General features: G+C 32.1%; 1 protein-coding gene across 1 annotated transcript; it reads right to left on the bottom strand.

Moving 5' to 3' along the window:
• Nucleotides 1–10,913: 10,913 nt before the first annotated feature.
• Nucleotides 10,914–16,646, bottom strand: LOC134692396 (uncharacterized). Its single transcript, XM_063552845.1, has 2 exons — nt 15,911–16,646; nt 10,914–13,674 (listed from the first exon to the last, which is right to left on the bottom strand). Exons 1-2 carry the CDS (start codon nt 16,644–16,646, stop codon nt 12,617–12,619), a joined length of 1,794 nt encoding a protein of 597 aa, XP_063408915.1. The 3' UTR covers nt 10,914–12,616.
• Nucleotides 16,647–20,280: the final 3,634 nt, after the last annotated feature.

Here is a 20,280-nt window from a genome sequence, read left to right as displayed (position 1 = left end):
ATCTGGCAATAGATTGTTGATTAAAAATGGTCGTTGTTGTGCGTTACTTTTAAACATTATAAACGGTTTTAGCTGGAGTTTTAATGGTTCCTTTAAGAAACAATCTGGCGATAGTTTGTCGATAAAAATAGGTCGTTGTGGTGCGTTATTTCTAAAACATTAAAAGTGGTATCAGTTGAATTTACAATGATTCTTGAAAGAAACAATCTGGCTATGGTTTTGTTAATTTAAATGGTCGTAGTGGTGCGTTAATTCTTAAACATTATAAACGGTTTTAGCTGGAGTTTTAATGGTTCCTTTAAGAAACAATCTGGCGATAGTTTGTCGATAAGAATAGGTCGTTGTGGTGCGTTATTTCTCCAAACAATATAAATGGTTTTAGTGGATGTTTAAATGGTTCTCATTAGAAGCAATCTTCCTTACATGACTTAGTACTATATATATAAACAAAATATTGGAATATCATAAAACAACAAGTAAAAGCTTTTCTACAAAGCTTGTCGTATTTTAGCTGATAATATTGAGATCAGTGGTCTGTGAGTAAAGGTTATTTTTATTAGAATATTGTACTCCAAGCAATTATATTAGATCAGTATTAGTACATAGCACTTTTTTCTAGAAATTTGTGATTTTAGTTGTTTTATTGGTTGACCAGGGTTATAATGGAAGACTTAATAAAATTGAGAATTGAAATGGGGAATGATATTATAATAAATGCATACTGTGTCTATTTTAACTTGATAACAAAGTATATAACCTGCATGTACTTTTGAGGAATACTACTTGACAAAATGGACTACTATAGAAGGCCTTTCAAATTTGAGAATGTTACATCTTATACGTATAGAAGTGATTTTATCTTATCCGACTTTTGTCATAAAGGAAGCAATTAGATTTGACGCTACACGTTAAGTGATGTTATTACTAATTTTCAGATGTAGTAATACTGGAAAAAGATATTTTGTGGTAATTTTTAGAAACACTCATCTTTAGATTAGGCGTGGACATATACGTACTATGCGTAATTCATTGCGAAACTTCAAAAATATTTTTATCATTTTGCGAGCAACTTTTGTGATCACTGTAAAAGAATCTTGAATTCATAAGCTTTTGGAAGAAAATAGTCACTGTGGCAAAGGAGTAGGTTCAGTAAGACCCCTTTTTGGCTCCAAAATATAGCAGTTTAACAAGATTGTTAAAACGTAAACTTTAAGTTATTTTTTGAAAGGTATATTTGCCTCTGCTACATAAATATGGGCTGTTGTGGCATTACAATGCACATATATCGGGTACTTGAATCATTAAGTCATGCTAAATTACTGAAATCTTCACAATTTCAGAATTGTAGTTAAATTTTAGACGATTTTCGTCTTAATTGAAAGTGGCCGCATTCGTGTTCATTCTTGATATTGAAATGTAAGTTGTGTTTAATGGTAATACATAACATGTATAAATGTCGAGGATGAACACTGATGAGGCCAATTTAATTTTTGACAAAAACCATCTGAAAATTTACAGTTTTTGGCATATTTGATAGATTTTTCATATTTAAGCTAAAATCGGAGCGTTTTTAATGAGTGAATCAGTTAAAATCCTTCACAAAAAAAAAATACAACTGCTGGTACAAATATTGAAAAAGCCCGACTTTCAGTGCAAAAAGTTCGCTCACTGTTAATGAAATGTTCAAGGATATTATAAGTGAGATATATTAAAACGATGAGATGTAATAAAACAATGAGATAACCGTCCACCAGACTATAGTTAAACTTTGACGAAGTAGTAGTATATGCATTTATTATTCTCCGAATGTTATGTCTTTATTCGCTCTTTCTGACTTAACGATGAAGTAGTAATACAGAAAAAAAAATCATGGCTTTTTAAGGACTTCTGATCAAACCATCTAGTATGGCATGTTATTGAGATATGGTTTTGGTTGATGGATGTTCATGAAGGACCTGAAGTACAAAGTATGTCACTGGATTGAGCTCTGTCTAAGTGTATTATTAAAGTGCTTTGCTTTGAGCTCAGTTCATTGGTATGCAATACATTTTTTGTGAAATAAATATTTGACAGACAACTCTCATGCACAAGTACGAAAGCCGGTTAGTTTCAGGGTAGTGTTTTATTTTTAAGTTGTTACAACGACCTAGCTAACTTATTTAAACGACTTAGCAAGTTGTTTTAACGACTTAGCTAACTAGTTTAATCAATTTAGCTAACTTTTTATAACGACTTAGCTAATTTAACTCGTTGCTCAGTTCATTGTTATGTATGGTGGCATACAGCTATGATGCGTCATTATTATTTTCACCGTGTGTTTTGTTTCCTTATCGTTAGCGTTTAAATTCAAATTCAAATATATTTTTTTGCTAATCAAAGCGCCCACAAGGAGCAGAACAATCAACATTAATTACATACAAATGATTACAAGTGATTCAATATGATTAAGACACAATGTTATAAAAGAAAAATAAACCAAAAAATATATATCAACACAAATACAAGAATACAACAAGCACAGTGTTTAACAATATAAGGGGGGTCACTGGGCATTTCTATATCTATATATCATTTGAGGAAACTTTCCTAAATGAGGTTAAATTTTGCAATAATTCTCCGAGTTTCTGGAGTATGAAAGTATCTTCAGAGGACATTAGCCAAATAAATTGTGATTTAATATCTAAACCACTAAAATTTTTAAACCGTTGTTTTATTTCATTTAAAAAATTGAAACGAATATTTGAAAGTTTGTGGCACTGAAGAAGAAAATGAATTTCATCCTCAACCTGAGTACCACACAATTTACAGATACATTCTGACACTGTCAGATTTTTATACCTTCCCCTCTCAATCTCTAAATCGTGAGCACTGATACGGAATTTTGTTAAATGATGTCTATATCTAAAATTTTCCTGCAAAAGGTAATGTTACAAGCAAAATCTGCTTTTAAAAAGTCTATAAGTTCTGAGCTTGTTACCATATAGTTTATTGCCTCTGAAATCATTATTAAGCTCAGTTTGCCATATTAAATCATATTTTGATTGCATCTTTTTACATAAATTGTTTTTTAACTTAGTCTTTAAATTAAGTGCATAATTTTCATTGATGCTAAAGTATTTAACATGTTTAAATAAAGTTTGAATATTGGTATACCAGCTCTTTTTCTGCTCATCATGTAGAGATTTTGAGAGGTTGAAAGCCTCTTTTAATAATAAGTCATCAGATTTTTTTAAACGTATATAATATTTAAACATGTTTAACAAAACCTCAAAAAAAGAGGATATCTGCCAAGTTCACCCATAACTGCAATATTAGTTGCTTTTTTACTTACTCCAAGTATAAATTTACAAAAGCTTAAATGAGCCTTCTCTACTGCCAGGTCTCCACATAGTTTTTTTTTAAAAAGTTATTCCCTTGAGTGTTTAGTTTGTGAAAGTTAAAGTCACCCCATATTTCACTGCCATACATTAAGACTGATTTAACTGTATGGTCAAAAACATGAATGAGAGTTTTTATTTTTGGTTTATGACCTGAGAAACATTTTTTAAGTTTAAATAAGGCCTTTAACCCTTTATTATACATTTCATGCTGGGCATCTGTAAATTTGCCATTAATACTAAATTTAACACCCAAGTAGGTATACTTTTTTGTGTTCGTTAGGGGGGTATTATTTAAATGAAATTGAGTAGAAAGAAGTCTACCAGAATTGCTAAAAATCATGACTTTGGATTTAGTAATATTAACTTCCAGTCCCCAATTATTGCAATAAATCTGTAGTTTATCAAGACATTCTTGTAGACCCCCAGGAGTTTCAGAAAGCAAAATTAGATCATCTGCATACATCAGACAATTAAGTTTTGTATTTTTTAGTTTAACTGGAAAGCAATCCTCATCAAATATATCTCGAATATCATTAACAAAAATGTTGTACAAGATGGGACTTAAATTATCTCCCTGTCTCACTCCTATAAAAGATGAAAAAGTGTCAGTTACAAAATGTACATGATTAGGATCAATTTTCACTGATAATAAAGTTTTACTATATATATCTTTAACAACATTATAAAATAGATCACTAACACCAAGTTTTCTTAATTTATAAAATAAGCCTTCATGCCAAACTTTATCAAAGGCTTTTTTAAAATCAATAAAGCAGGTATATAAATGTTTTAAACCTGTCTGAGTATATTTATCAATAAGACATTTCATGACAAACATATGATCTGAAATACGCTTGCCTTTGCAGAAACCAATTTGCTCAGGACAAATGATATTTCTTTTAATACAAAATTTTCTAATCTTTTAGTAAGAATTTTTTTAAATACTTTACTGAGACAACTAGTCAGAGTTAGTCAACGATAATTTGATGGATCATCCTTTGAACCATTTTTAAATAAGGCAGTTATAAAACCATTAGCTCATATCTGAGGATAGTTTCCAGTTGAAAGTATTTTATTAAAAACACGATTTAAACTTTTAATTATAAAACTTTGACTGTTTTTTATCATTTCATTTGAAATACTGTCTGGGCCACATGATTTTTTATTCTCTAAAGTATGAATTGCATCAGAAATTTCTTTATCTGTGATAAGGATGTCTAACTCAGTAAAAACTTTAGCATTTTCTAAATTATGTAAAAATTCTATTATATTAGGAGAAGGAGTTACTGGTTTTTTGTTAAGATCTTTAAAATATTCAGCCCACTCCGTGCTTGTTATATTTGATGATTTTTCTGTTTTTTTGTCTGAATTTTTAAGTGATTCTAATAAAGTCCAATGACTTTTTGGGTTTTCCTCACGCAAATTATCAAGTTGATCTATAAGATCAGCACGGAATTCTCTATATTTAGTTTTCTTGCTTTTCTGTATTTTTTCAGTAAAGCAAAGAATGAGGATCTAATATAAGGATCTTTGTTATATTTTTTAAAAAGCTTTTCTTTATCGCATAACTGTTTTTTCATATTTATAAGGGGTAGGTCAAACCATTTTGACTGTTGACTTTTTTTCACTTTAGCAGGACTATTAACCTTTTTTATAATCTTTTTCTTAATAGAAATATTAGCTGCCTCATAAAGGATATTATTCAGATCTTGTATCATAATATTTGAGTCACCAGTATAATTTGTATTATTAAATGTTTTTATTTTTTCTTGAACTAATGGTGAAGCTAGAGCATTTTGGAATTTCTCTGCAGAATTTTCTTCCCATATATATTGGTTTGGTATAGAGTAAACATCTTTTTGCACTGCATTAAATATACAGTTAACTTTTAACATTGTGGATACCTGGCAGTGATCAGAGAGGTCGGCTTTAAAATCATGAACCTTAAAAAATAGTATATTACTTAAATTATAATCCTGGTACTTTTGATAACTAATTAAAAGACTTTCGGAGGATAAAAAGTAGTCTACCACACTACTACCCATAGGGGTTTATGATTCATAATCTGTTGTGCTGTACATTTATTTTAGAAAGGTTGCTGAGGTGCGTTTTTTTGAAGAAATTTATCAAGGTATTAGATGGAACTGAAAATGGTTCTTATAAGAAACAATCTGGCAATAGATTGTTGATTAAAAATGGTCGTTGTTGTGCGTTACTTTTAAACATTATAAACGGTTTTAGCTGGAGTTTTAATGGTTCCTTTAAGAAACAATCTGGCGATAGTTTGTCGATAAAAATAGGTCGTTGTGGTGCGTTATTTCTAAAACATTAAAAGTGGTATCAGTTGAATTTACAATGATTCTTGAAAGAAACAATCTGGCTATGGTTTTGTTAATTTAAATGGTCGTAGTGGTGCGTTAATTCTTAAACATTATAAACGTTTCAGCTGGAGTTTTAATGGTTCCTTTAAGAAACAATCTGGCGATAGTTTGTCGATAAGAATAGGTCGTTGTGGTGCGTTATTTCTACAAACAATATAAATGGTTTTAGTGGATGTTTAAATGGTTCTCATTAGAAGCAATCTTCCTTACATGACTTAGTACTATATATATAAACAAAATATTGGAATATCATAAAACAACAAGTAAAAGCTTTTCTACAAAGCTTGTCGTATTTTAGCTGATAATATTGAGATCAGTGGTCTGTGAGTAAAGGATATTTTTATTAGAATATTGTACTCCAAGCAATTATATTAGATCAGTATTAGTACATAGCACTTTTTTCTAGAAATGTGTGATTTTAGTTGTTTTATTGGTTGACCAGGGTTATAATGGAAGACTTAATAAAATTGAGAATTGAAATGAGGAATGATATTATAATAAATGCATACTGTGTTTATTTTAACTTGATAACAAAGTATATAACCTGCATGTACTTTTGAGGAATACTACTTGACAAAATGGACTACTATAGAAGGCCTTTCAAATTTGAGAATGTTACATCTTATACGTATAGAAGTGATTTTATCTTATCTGACTTTTGTCATAAAGGAAGCAATTAGATTTGACGCTACACTATAAGTGATGTTATTACTAATTTTCAGATGTAGTAATACTGGAAAAAGATATTTTGTGGTAATTTTTAGAAACACTCATCCTTAGATTAGGCGTGGACATATACGTACTATGCGTAATTCATTGCGAAACTTCAAAAATATTTTTATCATTTTGCGAGCAACTTTTGTGATCATTGTAAAAGAATCTTGAATTCATAAGCTTTTCGAAGAAAATAGTCACTGTGGTAAAGGAGTAGATTCAGTAAGACCCCTTTTTGGCTCCAAAATATAGCAGTTTAACAAAATTGTTAAAACGTAAACTTTTAGTTATTTTTTGAAAGTTATATTTGCCTCTGCTACATAAATATGGGCTGTTGTGGCATTACAATGCACATATATCGGGTACTTGAATCATTAAGTCATGCTAAATTACTGAAATCTTCACAATTTCAGCATTGTAGTTAAATTTTAGACGATTTTCGTCTTAATTGAAAGTGGCTGCATTCGTGTTCATTCTTGATATTGAAATGTAAGTTGTGTTTAATGGTAATACATAACATGTATAAATGTCGAGGATGAACACGGATGATGCCAATTTAATTTTTGACAAAAACCATCTGAAAATTTACAGTTTTTGGCATATTTGATAGATTTTTCATATTTAAGCTAAAATCGGAGCGTTTTTAATGAGTGAATCAGTTGAAATCCTTCACAAAAAAAGAAATACAACTGCTGGTACAAATATTGAAAAAGCCTGACTTTCAGTGCAAAAAGTTCGCTCACTGTTAATGAAATGTTTCAAGGATATTATAAGTGAGATATATTAAAACGATGAGATGTAATAAAACAATGAGGTAACCGTCCACCAGACTATAGTTAAACTTTGACGAAGTAGTAGTATATGCATTTATTATTCCCCGAATGTAATGTCTTTATTCGCTCTTTCTGACTTAACGATGAAGTGGTAATACAGAAAAAAAATCATGGCTTTTTAAGGACTTCTGATCAAACCATCTAGTATGGCATGTTATTGAGATATGGTTTTGGTTGATGAATGTTCATGAAGGACCTGTAGTACAAAGTATGTCACTGGATAGAGCTCTGTCTAAGTGTATTATTAAAACGCTTTGCTTTGAGCTCAGTTCATTGGTATGCAATACATTTTTTGTGAAATAAATATTTGACAGACAACTCTCATGCACAAGTACGAAAGCCGGTTAGTTTCAGGGTAGTGTTTTATTTTTAAGTTGTTACAACGACTTAGCTAACTTATTTAAACGACTTAGCAAGTTGTTTTAACGACTTAGCTAACTAGTTTAATCAACTTAGCTAACTTTTTATAACGACTTAGCTAATTTAACTCGTTGCTAAGTTCATTGTTATGTATGGTGGCATACAGCTATGATGCGTCATTATTATTTTCACCCTGTGTTTTGTTTCCTTATCGTTAGCGTTTATGATTCATAATCTGTTGTGCTGTACATTTATTTTAGAAAGGTTGCTGTGGTGCGGTTTTTTTTAGAAATTTATCAAGGTATTAGATGGAACTGAAAATGGTTCTTATAAGAAACAATCTGGCAATAGATTGATGATTAAAAAAGGTCGTTGTGGTGCGTTATTTCTAAAACATTAAAAGTGGTATCAGTTGAATTTACAATGGTTCTTGAAAGAATCAATCTGGCTATGGTTTTGTCGATTTAAATGGTCGTAGTGGTGCGTTACTTCTTAAACATTATAAACGGTTTTAGCTGGAGATTTAATGGTTCCTTTAAGAAACAATCTGGCGATAGTTTGTCGATAAGAATAGGTCGTTGTGGTGCGTTATTTCTCTAAACAATATAAATGGTTTTAGTGGATGTTTAAATGGTTCTCATTAGAAGCAATCTTCCTTACATGACTTAGTACTATATATATAAACAAAATATTGGAATATCATAAAACAACAAGTAAAAGCTTTTCTACAAAGCTTGTCGTATTTAAGCTGATAATATTGAGATCAGTGGTCTGTGAGTAAAGGTTATTTTTATAAGAACATTGTACTCCAAGCAATTATATTAGATCAGTATTAGTACATAGCACTTTTTTCTAGAAATTTGTGATTTTAGTTGTTTTAATGGTTGACCAGGGTTATAATGGGAGACTTATTAAAACTGAGAATGGAAATGGGGAATGATATTATAATAAATGCATACTGTGTCTTTTTTAACTTGATAACAAAGTATATAACCTGCATGTACTTTTGAGGAATACAACTTGACAAAATGGACTACTATAGAAGGCCTTTCAAATTTGAGAATGTTACATCTTCTACGTATAGAAGTGATTTTATCTTATCTGACTTTTTTCATAAAGGAAGCAATTAGTTTTGACGGTACACGTTAAGTGATGTTATTACTAATTTTCAGATGTAGTAATACTGGAAAAAGATATTTTGTGGTCATTTTTAGAAACACTCATCCTTAGATTAGGCGTGGACATATACGAACTATGCGTAATTCATTGCGAAACTTCAAAAATATTTTATCATTTTGCGAGCAACTTTTGTGATCACTGTAAAAGAATCTTGAATTCATAAGCTTTTGGAAGAAAATAGTCACTGTGGTAAAGGAGTAGGTTCAGTAAGACCCCTTTCTGGCTCCAAAATATAGCAGTTTAACAAAATTGTTAAAACGTAAACTTTAAGTTATTTTTTGAAAGGTATATATGCCTCTGCTACATAAATATGGGCTGTTGTGGCATTACAATGCACATATATCGGGTACTTGAATCATTAAGTGTTGCTAAATTACTGAAATCTTCACAATTTCAGCATTGTAGTTAAATTTTAGACGATTTTCGTCTTAATTGAAAGTGGCCGCATTCGTGTTCATTCTTGATATTGAAATGTAAGTTGTGTTTAATGGTAATACATAAAATGTATAAAGGTCGAGGATGAACACGGATGAGGCCAATTTAATTTTTGACAAAAACCATCTGAAAATTTACAGTTTTTGGCATATTTGATAGATTTTTCATATTTAAGCTAAGATCGGAGCGTTTTTAATGAGTGAATCAGTTAAAATCCTTCACAAAAAAATACAACTGCTGGTACAAATATTGAAAAAGCCTGACTTTCAGTGCAAAAAGTTCGCTCAGTGTTAATGAAATGTTTCAAGGATATTATAAATGAGATATATTAAAACGATGAGATGTAATATAACAATGAGATAACCTTCCGCCAGACTATAGTTAAACTTTGATGAAGTAGTAGTATATGCATTTATTATTCTCCGAATGTAATGTCTTTATTCGCTCTTTCTGACTTAACGATGAAGTAGTAATACAGAGAAAAAAATCATGGCTTTTTCAGGACTTCTGATCAAACCATCTAGTATGGCATGTTATTGAGATATGGTTTTGGTTGATGGATGTTCATGAAGGACCTGTAGTACAAAGTATGTCACTGGATTGAGCTCTGTCTAAGTGTATTATTAAAGTGCTTTGCTTTGAGCTCAGTTCATTGGTATGCAATACATTTTTTGTGAAATAAATATTTGACAGACATCTCTCGTGCACAAGTACGAAAGCCGGTTAGTTTCAGGGTAGTGTTTTATTTTTAAGTTGTTACAACGACTTAGCTAACTTATTTAAACGACTTAGCAAGTTGTTTTAACGACTTAGCTAACTAGTTTAATCAACTTAGCTAACTTTTTATAACGACTTAGCTAATTTAACTCGTTGCTCAGTTCATTGTTATGTATGGTGGCATACAGCTATGATGCGTCATTATTATTTTCACCCTGTGTTTTGTTTCTTGATTCATAATCTGTTGTGCTGTACATTTATTTTAGAAAGGTTGTTGTGGTGCGTTTTTTTTTAGAAATTTATCAAGGTATTAGATGGAACTGAAAATGGTTCTTATAAGAAACGATCTGGCAATAGATTGTTGATTAAAAAGGTCGTTGTGGTGCGTTATTTCTAAAACATTAAAAGTGGTTTTATACACAACACAATTTAAGAATAATGTTTATTATTAAAATATCAAAACATACTAAATCTACACATAATATTAAAATAAACTGTAACTTAACAGTACATATCTTTCTACATGGCAAGACTATTAACACTATAATACATTATTGGCTTTCTTGGGGCTACTCATTCACTTAAAAAATTTGGCTTAATTTTAAAAATCTTATCAAAATATGAGAAAAAATGAATATTTCAAACTAATCAAAATATGAGAAAAATAAATTTTAAAAAAATTGTTCCTGAGGCGATCCCAGGAATAAGCCTATAGTTCCTCGGCAGGAATTAACCTATTTCCTGGGGCGACCCCCAGGAATGACCTATGTTCCTCGACAGGAATGACCTATTGTTCCTCGACAGGAATGACCTATTGTTCCTCGACAGGAATGACCTATTGTTCCTCGACAGGAATGACCTATTGTTCCTCGACAGGAATGAGCCTATTTCCTGGGGCGACCCCCAGAAATGAGCCTATTGTTCCTCGACAGGAATGAACCTATTTCCTGGGGCGACCCCCAGGAATGAGCCTATTGTTCCTGGGGCGATCCCCAGGAATGAACCTATTTGTTCCTCGACAGGAATGAACCTAATTCCTGGGGCGACCCCCAGGAATGAACCTAATTGCTTCTGGGCGATCCCAGCGTAGTAAAAATACTACTTTAAACTACCTATTTGTTCAACGACAGGAACCTATCTGATGTATTATTGAATTGGGGGAGTATGATTCCCCTGGAATTAAAAAGGCAAAAATACACCTATCATTTCTATATGAGTAGCCCCTTAAACATGAAGTAACAAATATGTACATTTGAAAATAACAAACTAGAAATATAATAGATCTTTCACAATGTAATATAGCAATTTCAAATCATTCTTTTTATAATATCAATTATAGATATATTTTCGACTTCGCTTGAGTGAATGCATGGAAAACACTCATCAGCTTATATGAGAACAAAAACCAACTACTCCGCTATATGAATATTCTTAAATGTTTAGTCAGAATTTAATTATATGGACCAGACTGTAACTAAATAACTCTTTCAGTACTTATAGCATATTTTATCCAATCATGACCTGTAGACTAAATACCCAGTTAATGCACAGGTGTTGTAGGGGAAGGCGGGTGGGATAGCTAATTGTTCTTGCATCCGATACATCGATGCGTTCTCTCAATTTCATCGACAATACTCTAACCCCCCTCTAGGGCACTATTCCTAATAATCTAAAAATAAATGTTATGCAAATGCCTAAGAATAGACTAAGATACTGCCTGCTAATCTTTGATGAACAGATGCATTGTATTGTGTATAAACTATAATTTAATAAATCAAATTTCCTTTTATACACAACACAATTTAAGAATAATGTTTATTATTAAAATATCAAAACATACTAAATCTACACATAATATTAAAATAAACTGTAACATAACAGTACATATCTTTCTACATGGCAAGACTATAAACACTATAATACATTATTGGCTTTCTTGGGGCTACTCATTCACTTAAAAAATTTGGCTTAATTTCAAAAATCTTATCAAAATATGAGAAAAAATGAATATTTCAAACTAATCAAAATATGAGAAAAATAAATTTTTTAAAAATTGTTCCTGAGGCGATCCCTAGGAATAAGCCTATTGTTCCTCGGCAGGAATGAACCTATTTCCTGGGGCGACCCCCAGGAATGACCTATGTTCCTCGACAGGAATGACCTATTGTTCCTCGACAGGAATGACCTATTGTTCCTCGACAGGAATGAGCCTATTTCCTGGGGCGACCCCCAGGAATGAGCCTATTGTTCCTCGACAGGAATGAACCTATTTCCTGGGGCGACCCACAGGAATGAGCCTATTGTTCCTGGGGCGATCCCCAGGAATGAACCTATTTGTTCCTCGACAGGAATGAACCTAATTCCTGGGGCGACCCCCAGGAATGAACCTAATTGCTTCTGGGCGATCCCAGCGTAGTAAAAATACTACTTTAAACTACCTATTTGTTCCTCGACAGGAACCTATCTGATGTATTATTGAATTGGGGGAGTATGATTCCCCTGGAATTAAAAAGGCCAAATGAAATGAGTTCATTAATGAAAGAATGAAAGCCCCCAAGAAATAATAATGCTAAAAAACACATATGTAAAAATAAACAACATTACCAAAACATTAATTTTAAAAATGACACATTATCTGTTGTGCTTTAGAAATAACTCTCTTATCAGTTCTTATATATCTGATATAACAGTCCGATGACCATCTACCAAGTGTTTGTATGATATGATCTTCAATTCCCGCTGCTGCCGCTGAAGTAGCAGCACCAATTCTGAACGAGTGACCACAGAAATCACTTTCCTTATAACCTAGGCGTATTAAAAGCTGTCTTAGATAGTTAATAAATGTTGCCCTGGATAATGGCCTACTTGAATCAAGTTCACTTTCAACAAATAAAGGAAAGTTTGCTAAAGCTCCCAACTGTAAGCGATACTTCAAATACTTGTTCATAATATGCACTGGTCTAAATATATCATTTTCATTTATAGTTATCTCTACTCCTAATCGAAAAGGGTCAGTCTTAGATGTTTTTAGTTTAAGCACAAATCGATCATGTAGTAGGCTGATCTCAACATCATCAATTATAACGCAGTTCAGATAGTCGTCCTTAGTTTTGCAAGTGAACTCTCCACATCGAAGGAAACCAAAGAATGCTGTCACAAAAGCACATTGCAGCATTAGATCCATGAACGGTGAGAAAACGCCTGTTGATAACAAGTTGCATAAACGTTTTAACACCTCTGAAGTAATAGGCAATCTGTTCCTAGAAACATTGTTTTGTGATTTCTTAATACCTCGCATGATATACGGAAGTCTTTCTGTTCCTGCTGTAGGGTCATTAAGACCTGCGCGCAAGTAATGGTATCGTACTCCGGCTATATACATTTTAATAGTATCATGTTGCAAATTTTTACTATTCTTACAATGAGTTGCGAAGTAAATTAAATGGTCCTCAGAAATTGAAGGTAAACACATAATGGAGCCCTGTATCCCGCTCATGTTCATGAATGTTATAAAACTCTGTAAGGCTGATCTGTATGTTTGTTTAGTTCTCCGACATAAAGACAAGTCCCATAAATTACGTGCTTGTTGTTCTAAAACATCATTATTTGGGAAGGCAATAGGCAAGGCACTGACATCTCTTCTGCATCCGGTGCTAGTATTCTGAATTTCTGCATCTGATAACGAGAAAGAGAGTCCGCAATATTATTGTTAATACCAGGAATATGTTGAGCATGAATAATAAAATGGTGTGTAGCTGCATGAAAAGTCAACTTTCTCATAAGTTTCATGATACTCTTAACTTTAGACCTGCCTTTCGAAATTATGTCAACTGTACTCATATTGTCGCAATGGAATAATATACGCTTCCTGTTCCAGTTATGACCCCACAAAACACAAGCCATGACTATGGGGTACAGTTAAAAAAATGCCATAGATGTTTGCTCATCCATAACTTCTAAAGGAAAATCTCCCTGGAACCACTGATTTTTGTAAAAACCTGCAAATGATTTTTGTGTAGCATCAGTATATAGTTCCATATCAGCGGCTTCCGTTATATTGTCGTTAATGAAAAAAGATACACCATTCCATTCTTTCAAAAATAACAACCACATATCCAAATCTAATCTACAATCCAAATTTAATTGTATTCTATGGTGAAGTTTCTTTGCTTTGGTTGATAAAGCAATAAGATGTGACACAAAGGATCTTCCATGCAAAATAACTCTTGAAGCAAAATTCATGTGCCCTAAAAGACTGAGGATTTCTTTCTTTGTACAATGTTTTCGGTTGCGAAAAGTCTCAATAAACTCACAAATTCTGTTAACTTTTTCTAAAGGTAGACGGGCTTCCATCAATTCTGAATCTAAAAATATACCTAGGTATTCAATAACTTTACAAGGCCCAACTGTCTTTTTAGCTGATAGAGGAATTCCTAATGAATCAAATATAGCCAACAAAGTGTCTTTGGTTTGGACAGCGTCAGCGCTTTGTGGCTCTATTACTAAAAAATCATCTAATAAATGAAGGATGTTTTTTATACAGTAATTGTTAGTAGCTATCCAGCACACTGCTTGCGAAATGTTGTCAAATATTTTTGGACTTGAACGTGATCCAAAAACTAATTGTTTGAAAAAATAATATTTGTTGTTCCATTTAATACCCTGATAAGGCCATAAATGAGGAGACACTGGAATAATTTTAAACGCATCAGTAATATCGGTTTTAATTAGCCATGCCCCTTGTCCTAATTTTTTAATGATGCCAACTGCATCGTCAATTTTAACATAGCTTAAAGAAAATTCCTCCTTATCTATTAACTCGTTTAAACTAGGATTAAGTTCGTCATCATGTGGCGCAGATAAATCTACTATGAGTCGTTTCTTTCTCGAGTACTTGCCTTCGGCTACTCCTATTGGATTAATACGAAAATGTTCGTACGGTATATTGTGAAATGGTCCGCATAAGTAACCTTTCTGAATTTCAGTATAAATTAAACTGTTGACACTCTCTGGCTGTGACATTGCTGATAGTAAGTTTTTGCATTCTATAGAAAAGTCAGGTAAACGTCTTAATCCTGTATGAAAACCATGTTTTAAACCATGAATCAAGTAATCAGTAAATTTGATATCAGGATGTTTGATCAATTCATATTGTAATCTGTGAACGTTGATAGGTGTGAATAATGATAGATCATAATTTTGTGTATCGTTTACCTCTTCCTGAACATATGCGCCCCACTTTTTTGGGGCCCTTCCTCGTTTTTTGACACATTGCATTCATTTAGTGAGTGGTCTTTCTTACATAGTAGACATATGTGAAGATTGTAACACTTTGCATAATTGCAACCTTTCTCTCCATTGTAATTGTTGCATACTTGTCTACCATTATGTTTTACTATTGATCTACCATAAAAGTCAGAATTGGTGCCCTTTGTAGTCGGATAGTTGAGCGTACCCCTAGTACCTTCCTTATGAACTAAAGAGGGACAAAATCCTGTTAGATGCAGTGTGCTGTGACAATGTTCACAAGTGTTAGGCTTAAGATTAGCAAAAATGTTACAAAATAAAGCATTGTTATGCACAGACCAATCAACCATGATATTGTTATAATTTAAATGTGCTGCAGATTGTAGAGAAAACTGCTTGTGATATTCATAGAATCCCCTGCCACCATATCTGGTAGCCATATCCACTATATCTCTTTCATAAAGATCAAGTTCATTCCGCCTCTAGGGATATGCTGAACACATCACATTTTTATAAATACTAAATGCTTGAACAAATTCCCCTATTGGCAATGATCTATTCAATCTGGGATCTGGTTTATTGTGATACGGAAACTGTTCAATGTTATCGCTGCACAGGCCAGCGTAAAAAGGTATTAACAGGGATGCAAGATTAACGTCCCTACCTGCTGTAATGTTATTTCTTAGTTGGGGGGAAATAGTTTCCACCAAAGGCAGTGATTCTGCCGAATACCCGTAACAGGTACGTTTGTATCCTCTTGTATCAACTTCTCGGGCCTGGGCTTCACTTCCTGCAGCGGCTGTAGGAACATGCCTGTTGAAGGACGATGTCTGAAAGCTTTGCATAGCCGATTCAATGGAGTAGTTCCCTGTAGAACTGGGAGATGTAATTGGAACTGAAGTAATAGTGTTTTGAATAGGTTGACTGTCGTCGACAGAATCATTTACAACTGGAGATCTTGAGGAAGTTGATGGTACTATCGGACTTGAACTGATATTGTTATTTTGCGGAAGATTGTTGGTTAAAACAGTTACTTTATTATTCAAAGAAATAACATTCTGTTGTAGATTTTGAACATTGGAAGACAGTTTAGACACGAGATCGACTAAAACTGCCGTTCTGTCGTTATTGTTATTGTTTACATTTGGTGTTGCATTCTGGGATCGCGCACTACTCTCTTGAGGAACTGCTAACATTGTGTCATGGCCGCCGTCGCTTACGTCATCTACACTCAAAGTCGCTGGTCTCAATAAACGGACTAACGCCATTCTCTTAGCATTAGTTGGGAATGTTATGTTTTTAGATACTAACTCGGAACGGAGTCTATTTACAGTCCAGTTTTCCAACAATTCTGGATCATAGGGTGCCTGTCTCTTTCTACCTTGGCGTTTAGGACCCATGTTGTTCACAATGGAAAAAACGAAACTATAGTCTATCAATACTCAATAAGATATCCAAGAACTATTTCCATGTCAATTAAATGTTAATGTTTCGATACTAGATAAATTTCGAACTATATGATTTGATAACAGTAAATATATAGCTAATTGTTCTTGCATCCGATACATCGATGCGTTCTCTCAATTTCATCAACAATACTCTAACCCCCCTCTAGGGCACTATTCCTAATAATCTAAAAATAAATGTTATGCAATTGCCTAAGAATAGACTAAGATACTGCCTGCTAATCTTTGATGAACAGATGCATTGTATTGTGTATAAACTATAATTTAATAAATCAAATTTCCTATTATTTGAATTTACAATGGTTCTTGAAAGAAACAATCTGGCTATGGTTTTGTCGATTTAAATGGTCGTAGTGATGCGTTACTTCTTAAACATTATAAACGGTTTTAGCTGGAGTTTTAATGGTTCCTTAAAGAAACAATCTGGCGATAGTTTGTCGATAAGAATAGGTCGTTGTGGTGCGTTATTTCTCCAAACAATATAAATGGTTTTAGTGGATGTTTAAATGGTTCTCATTAGAAGCAATCTTCCTAACATGACTTAGTATTATATATAGCAATTTTACCTGACCATATCGGGAAATAGGTTTTTAGTCAGATCTTAACACGTACTTGTTATTTGGTTAAAACCGGTTTTATACGAAGAAATGTTGAAATGTTCAGGACTTAATTAAATCCGTATTTCGGTATGATGTAGCAATTTTACCTGACCATATCGGGAAGTAGGTATTTAGTCGGATCTTAACACGTACGTGTGATTTGTTTAAACCGGTTTTCGATAAAAAAAATATACGAAGAAATGTCAAAATGTTTAGGACGTAATTAAATCCTTATTTCGGTAAGATTGTGCAAGCATACGATTTGTATTGCGTCTTACACTTTGAGAAGCGAATAATCTGTAACAACTTTATTCAAATATTCTGTAAAAACGTTAATTTTGAGCTATGAAAGTCAAGTGGCTAGAGAATTTTTCCTGATGAAGTTTTAAAAAAGTGCAAAAAAATATTTTTACAGTGGGTTAGCTTTCATTAGTCTTCACTATCTATAGATTAACAACTTTTGGTTATATTTTTAATTCAGAATCATCATTGAAGGTGGAGCGCAATTGCGCAGTTAATTAATTATATGGATGTGCCATTTGTATGATGAGTGACATTTCGTTGTATTATGTGCCAATTCGAAAAAGTTATACGAGAATTGTCTCCCCTTAACAGGTTCATTTTTTTTATAATTATGTTTAGGTTTCTGATATAATTTTGAATAATTACAAAATAAATCAATGCGATATATTTCAGTTTTTGTTATTGATGTATCAAAACAATTGATGTACGAATATAATTTAATAAATTTGAAACGTTTAAAATTTTTACATACCAATATAAAGAACTTTTTATAATTTTTTAAATAGACTATGAATAATAATACGAATGAAATTACTTCCCTTTATGATAGATTGATTGGGAAATGAGCCAGAGTTATCTATTTGTGATCACAGAGAGGGACTAGCAAGCAAATTTTGATTGCAGCTAATTCATAATTAAAACAATGTTCCACTATAAACGAATGCTATTTTATACAAATATAAGGACTTAGTTAGCTAAATCTACAAATTTTATTTGAAATTATGAATTTTTATTGCAATAGATTAATATGCTATATGATGGTGCAAGCATACAATTGTTATTGCGTGTTACACTTTGAGAAGCGAATAATTTTTAACTACTTTATTTAAATTTGTGTAAAAACGTTAATTTTGAGCTTTGAAAGTCAAGTGACTCTAGCATTTTCCTGAGGAAGTTTTAAAAAATTGCAAAGAAATATTTTTACAGTGGGTTAGCTTTCATTAGTCTTCACTATCTATAGATTAACAACTTTTGGTTATATTTATAATTTAGAATCATTATTGAAGGTGGAGCACGATTGCGTGGTTAATTAATTTTATTAATGTGCCATTTGTATGCACGAGTGACATTCCGTTGTATTATGTGCCAATTCGAAAAAAAATATGCGAGTATTCTCTCCCCTTAACAGGTTCATTAATTTATAATTAAGTTTACGTTTCTGATATAATTTTGAAAAATTACAAAATGTATCAATTCAATTTATTCCCGTTTTTGTTATTGGTGTATCAAAAACATTGATGTACGAATATAATTTCATAAATTTGAAACGTTTAAAACGATTACATACCAACAAAAAGAACCGTTCATCATTTTTGAAAAAGACTATGAACTAAATTCGAAGTATTTATCTTTCCTTGATGATAGATTGACTGGCAAATGCACTAGTATTATCAAATTGTAATCACAGAGATGGAGCGGCGAGCAATTTTTAATTGGAGCTGATTTAACCTTAAAACAAATTCCCACTACAAACGAATGTTACTTTATACAAATATAAGGACTTAGTTAGCTAAATCTAAAAAATTTATTAGATATTATGATTTTTTATTGCAATAGATTAATATGCTACTATATATAAACAAAATATTGGAATATCATAAAACAACAAGTAAAAGCTTTTCTACAAAGCTTGTCGCATTTTAGCTGATAATATTGAGATCAGTGGTCTGAAAGTAAATGTTATTTTTATAAGAATATTGTACTACAAGCAATTATATTAGATCAGTATTAGTACATAGCACTTTTTTCTAGAAATTTGTGATTTTAGTTGTTTTATAGGTTGACCAGGGTTATAATGGAAGACATAATAAAACTGAGAATGGAAATTGGGAATGATATTATAATAAATGAATACTGTGTCTATTTTAACTTGATAACAAAGTATATAACCTGCATGTACTTTTGAGGAATACTACTTGACAAAATGGACAACTATAGAAGGCTTTTCAAATTTGAGAATGTTACATCTTATACGTATAGAAGTGATTTTATCTTATCTGACTTTTGTCATAAAAGAAGCAATTAGTTTTGACGGTACACGTTAAGTGATGTTATTACTAATTTTCAGATGTAGTAATACTGTAAAAAAGATATTTTGTGGTAATTTTTAGAAACACTCATTCTTAGATTAGGCGTGGACATATACCTACTATGCGTAATAAATTGCGAAACTTATTTATTTTTTTATCATTTTGCGAGCAACTTTTGTGATCACTGTAAAAGAATCTTGAATTCATAAGCTTTTGGAAAAAAATAGTCACTGTGATGCTTTTGTTTTTTCCCGAGGGTACATATAAACGTTTTGACGTTCGAAAGCTGAGAAGCAAAGCTTAGACTAATGGTACTGTGAAAGTTGTGCAAAAATGTTTGTTAAAAAGAAGATGTTGTATGATTGCTAACGAGAGAACTCTCCACAAGAGACCAAACGCACATAAATACACAGCTATGATGTCCATTATTTATTTAATTTAGGTTTTTGATGTTTTCAATACTCATTTACATTGCTATTGACTTAATCTCCTTTGTAATTGATGATAAGGCTGGTATCTTGAAATACATTTTACATGATTTTTTTTTAAAGAACTAAACAATGCAAACGATTGGAGAACATTAAGGGATCTTCACCATGTGTTACCATCTTATACTTCAACAAAAATGAATTTTGA

Source organism: Mytilus trossulus, chromosome 12, assembly GCF_036588685.1.
Source record: "Mytilus trossulus isolate FHL-02 chromosome 12, PNRI_Mtr1.1.1.hap1, whole genome shotgun sequence".
Lineage (NCBI taxonomy): Eukaryota > Metazoa > Mollusca > Bivalvia > Mytilida > Mytilidae > Mytilus > Mytilus trossulus.
The sequence above is the reverse complement of the archived record's forward strand: the minus strand, read 5'-3'. Positions and strand labels throughout refer to the sequence as shown.

What these genes read in the sequence shown, in the direction of transcription:
- LOC134692396 (XM_063552845.1), bottom strand. Translation starts at nt 16,646, where the DNA reads ATGGGTCCTAAACGCCAAGGTAGAAAGAGACAGGCACCCTATGATCCA. An exon ending in AAGAAATAACATTACAGCAG is followed by an intron (nt 13,675 to 15,910) that starts GTAGGGACGTTA and finishes TCTCGTTATCAG; the next exon opens with ATGCAGAAATTCAGAATACT.